At 38.3% G+C, this 5335-nt stretch overlaps 1 protein-coding gene across 1 annotated transcript; it reads right to left on the bottom strand.

The window, feature by feature from the left end:
* Positions 1 to 326: 326 nt before the first annotated feature.
* Positions 327 to 2058, bottom strand: LOC104084231 (contactin-3-like; the record flags this gene model as incomplete). Its single annotated transcript, XM_009587985.1, has 2 exons — positions 1935 to 2058; positions 327 to 502 (listed from the first exon to the last, which is right to left on the bottom strand). Coding segments are annotated over exons 1-2 (300 nt in total), but the record flags the coding sequence as incomplete, so codon positions are not given.
* Positions 2059 to 5335: the final 3277 nt, after the last annotated feature.

Here is a 5335-nt window from a genome sequence, read left to right as displayed (position 1 = left end):
AGGCTGAAGCTCACAGAGTCTGCGACAAGTTCCTCAATCTGTCATTGCTGTGCTTCATGTGATCTTGGGGAAAGTCATACGGGGCCAGATGCAGAAACAGAGGTAGGAACTTGTCAGTACTTCAGGTCTAAAATACAAGGTGCCTGAACAATGGGTTATGGGCAGCGAGCTCAATGAATGATTCCCCTCCAACAGAGAAGAAAATTCTACAGGCCCAAAACAGAAGAAACACCCTGTTTTCACCATGTTGAAAAAAGAAAAAGAGTAAGCCTGTCTGTGCTGCATACATCTGTAAGGCAAATGAATAGAAGGTGTTCGCAACTCACCCCTCCAACCTTCTCAAAATGAGAAGCATCCTTCTTGAAATCGGTGAGTGTTCCATTGAAATACCAGGTGAAGCTGATGTCCAGTATAGGATCATGCTGAACCTGGCAAGGCAAGACGACACTTTCTCCGACAGTGACATCCATGTTGGAAGGTGCCAAAGTAATCCTTGTTGGCTCTGTTGAGAGCAGAAGTATCAGTTATTGGATTCCTGTTTTGCTGAGCTTTGCTTGCTACTAATATTTCACCACGTTCTTCAAATCTGATTAATGACAGTCACTTCAAATTATGCAGCCGGACTATAAATGCTGCTGCCTGACCCCTCTTGTTGGAGCATTGTGTCCTTGCACATTTATCAGTGGGAGCTACTCAACACGGAAAAGGTAAATTTTAACCTGCTGTGTACAGGCCAATACACTTTACAAAGCTAAATGCACCGCAACCCACAGCGATGAAATTACCATTCAAAAGCGTGTGTGGTTTTCAGCAGTAACACTCATGTTTTGGAGCAGGAAGCTGTAGTAGCAGCCACCGGGAAGATTAAGAGGTGGGAGTGAGAGAAGGAGCTAATAAAATCTGGAAACTAGAGGAAATCTACACAGGGTTGAATGCATTGGATATTTGGGTCTATATATCATATAGAACATAAATAGTGTCATTAAGAACAGCTGCTTGTTATTCCAGAATCACATTAATGGAGAAAAATTTCACGTATTGTAAATACTGTAAAAATAAAATTTAATTCTAGAAATCCTTTGTATATAATTCTATTATTTGAATATAAAGGGACACGAATCATTTAGGAGCATAGACTGAAAATGTGAAGCTGTTAATTCCCTGAACAAAATAATTCTGTTTGGATCTATGAGATACATAGGATATGTAATGCAGTACGATATTAGGTAATTCTGAATTTGGAAAATCTTTCAGATATTCCAATCTTTAAAAAAGAACGTAATGAGAAAAGACATTCTTCGGATAAACTTCACAGACTAGTGGTCCTCTTAATCCAGTATCTTAGACAGCAGCTAGTAATGAATGAGGAAGGGACAAGAACCCTTTTAACAACAATTATGTACACAATTTGCTTTTGAAAGACTGTATTTTACTGCCTGTGGAGTCCCTGAACGCTCCTGCAGCTGGAGTTTCTACCACATCTTTTTCCGTAAGCGAACAGCATACAGTTCCGTAGGGCTAAACAGATTTTGGACTGGAATATAAAATTACCTCAAATATTTTTTTGATTGCCATGTTTTTTTCTCAACAACAAAAAAACCACCCTGAACTTAAAAGCATAACTGCACGATTTAGTATTTAGATAAGTGAGAGAAGGGAGGAAAATGTTCAGAGCTCCCTCACATCTGAGAAATATCTTTGTCAAAGACAGAAGATCCCTCAGTCTCTTTCAACTAATAAAAGATCTATAGCAAATACCCTTTTATCTTTATATATTGTTAAATATATAACTTCTTACACTCTTTACTTTCCACCAGATTTAGTATTTTTTCAGGAAGCAAACTCAGGCTCCACATCGTTGCAGTCTTCTGTTGCACAGTTTGCAATTCAATTTACATCACCTCACAGCTGACCCTCCGTTCCCACTCACCTACCTGTAACTATTAAGTTTGTTGAGCCACTGGCTGTTCCAAACTGGTTTGTTGCCAGGCACGTGTAGCTTCCAGCATCAACTTTGGTCACATTGGCTATTCTTAGTCCTCCATCCTTCAATAACATGATTCTAAAAAATTATGAAGAGATTTTAAAAGTTGCAGCATTGGTTTGTAGACAAAGTGCTTTAATACTCACACTGTTACCTTAGATATATCAAACTGTGTCAGTTACCAACCTGATGTTTGTCAGCCATACACTGACAACACACCACAAATTTGAACCCATCCGTATATTACTCATATTTTGGACACCAATAGAACCAATGTTTAAGGTATGTATGTGTGCATATGTATGTTTGTGTGTGAAAGAGAGAGAAATCCCACATTAACTCCATCTTTTTCAGCTGCACCAATTGAAACTAGAATAATTTTCAACTGTATTATGTTGTTTACCTCATGCAGTCTTGCATGGCAACTTTGAAATAACTGTGTTATCATTCTTATGATGATACAATGGAGTTTTTCATACGCAATCCACATTTTGCACTTTTCAGGGTTCATATATACAAGCCGAACACATACTGCACTGAAGCCAATAGCTCATTTGCAAAACTGACTCTGTAAAGCAGGATTTAGCCCATGCAAGTATAAACTCAACATTTGTTTAGAAAGCAAACTGAGACTTCACACTGTTGCAGACTTCTGTCTCAGTTTATCACCGACGCTCAGCAGGAGTGACCTGCAGACATGGCAGAGGTATGCTTTGTGGAATGACTTTAAGGAAAGAAAATTTCCCTCCACTCCGCACACACTCCACCAGTGAGAATCATGCCTAATGGACAGATAGTGTGGAACAAAACAGAAAGATGCTTCTAAAAGATGCGGACAAAGAAGAAGACTTGCGTTACTGATACAGACAGAAAAGCACCAGCATCCCAACAGTAGAGATGACGTCCTAGACACCAGCACCGGAAGGATGCAAAGGTGAGGCTAATTTGACTCCCTCTCTCCCTATTTCTGGTCCTCCTATCTGTCATATCCTTAGGTGCAGGACCTTCTACCAAGTCTTCCCTAAGATAACATGGAACAGCTATGGAACTAACTGTATATAAAAATGTCCAGAATAATTAACAAAAAAGTAAACATTATTTTCCCAATATGCCTAATTCTATCTCCGATCACATCAATCCATTTCAAAGGCACCAAATGAATCACAGCGAGGCTATTCTGTTGGTTCCCTAAGCGCTTTAGCTAGAAGGTATTTTGGAAATGCCCCAAACACCCACATCTAGCTACACAGAATCAACAGAACAGCAAACAACGTTAACACTCCAGGCGAAGCTCTAACCGCATTAGTTGGAGTCTTACACAGTTGTCAGAGTAAGTATCAGCTGAGAAGGCAGCAAATGTCATGAAACTCAACATGGCTATCTTCCCTTTCTCAGAAGAGTCATGAGGATTTTGCCTTCTCACTTGCATGTACTTCATTATTATCCTGCTTTATTCAGTACAAAATTAAATACACACTCCTGCTGCTCTTTTTATTTTTAACAATTAGTACCAATGGATCTCCATCATTTGTCCCAACTGAGATTCAGTTCTCTATAGCTAAATACATACTACAGAAAGTAGATGGGGAAGTCCGCTGTGTTAGGTGGGAATTGGGATCACTGCCTTTCTTCTCAAAACTTGTCCCAAGCATGGGATAAGCAGGATGCTCACTTGAAAAAACACATTCCTTGCTCCTCTGGTATTCACACACACTATCTAACAGCTTAGCGTAAGCAATTCTCCTTGTGAAGCTCCACGTGTGCTACGGTAGATGATGAAGGATACTGCAAGCTCGAAACCGCAGGACTGGCTGCAGGGCAAGCCTGTAAAGACTTTTAGGACTGAAGGCAGGCATGGCTAAGACACACCTGATGAATGCACCACCTTAGATTTCACTGCATTGCCAAAATAAAAGTTGGCCCATAAAAGGTATATGCTTCAGTAAACGCACTGTCATTAATTATTTATAGTGATTTATATTATAAATAATACAGTGTTACAATGTTGGGGGTTTTTTTAAAGCAATTCAGCTGAATCCGTATTTCAGAGAATAATTAAGCTGGTAAATAAGGGCAGCAGAACACGACTCTAGAGTTTGACGGGTTGAGTGATCTTATCCTTCACCCTCAACTTCTCTGACCCTCCAAACCATGTTCACTAACTGTAGACCAGCGGGAGTCTATCACAGCTCTGTAGTTATGCTGCTCCTTTCCCTTCATAGCAAGTTCACCTAATCCTCAAGGCCACATGAAGACTGCATTTTGAATGTCTGAAAGCAGGAGTCTGGATTCCTTCCACAGCTGCACTGCTCTTTACAATGAAACATACTCTAGAAATAAGCACAACTCTTAATTGTTTTTCTTAATTGTTTTGAACTGCATTTTGTATTTTCTTAAAAAAAGGTGTTGCAACACTCAATGCTGTAGCTGAGACACATTTCCTTTGGGCAAAGGTGATAGAACAATGAAATCAGCAGATGCAAATTACAAGAGATAACAAGTCACCTCATTAGAACAACAGACAAAAGCATCTTATTTGGGGGAGAAAAAGAGTTATAAATAGATAGACAGTTTAATCAGTTTACATTTGGAAGTAACCATCTTTGAATCTCCCAAAGGATACTGAGGTACCTAAGCCAACGTGGCGGCCTTTGAAGCACATTCGAAAGGAGGATGTGCTTCATCCGTGTCAGCACAGCTCGCCTCCCTGAGGCTTATTAACTTGTTTTGGAAAATTTGTAATTAATGTTTGGCTGCACTTTATATTAGATGGAACATTCATAATTAATTAAATCTTACCATATGGTTTATAGGTATTTAAAATATGTTAAAGACATGATTAATACATTTTATAGGTAATTATAATGACATCAGTAAAAGGTGTTAAAATATATCAATTATGGTTGCAAGCAAGCTATTGAGTTGTTGGACTTTTTAGCTATCTGTGTATTTTGCAAAGGCTTGTATTGCATCATCTACTTTGAAGCAGTTTCCAGCAGAAAAAAATGCAAAACCAAATAAAAAATCAACAGTGTTGACAAAGCCCTAGATCAAACAAAGGAAAAAATAGGATTGGGGTATAAACCAGAAAATGTCTATTGTTTAATTAAAACGAATCACATTTAGAGTGCTCTGAGCTACCTGCAAGTCTAAAATAATTAAGCAATAGGCTTATTAAAACCAAGATATAATTAAGAATCAAGTTTTTTTTCAGAATTAAAAAAAAACCAACAACCAACAAATCAATTGTAGAAGAAAATTATTGTCAAAATAAAATCTTTACTGGTAAATTAAAAAGAGAAACACTTCACTTTTTCAATTACAAAACAGTAATGAACAGCCTATGAAAAT

Source organism: Fulmarus glacialis, unplaced genomic scaffold (genome assembly GCF_000690835.1).
Source record: "Fulmarus glacialis isolate BGI_N327 unplaced genomic scaffold, ASM69083v1 scaffold32440, whole genome shotgun sequence".
Classification (NCBI taxonomy): domain Eukaryota; kingdom Metazoa; phylum Chordata; class Aves; order Procellariiformes; family Procellariidae; genus Fulmarus; species Fulmarus glacialis.
This window is presented reverse-complemented; position numbering and strand designations above follow the sequence as displayed.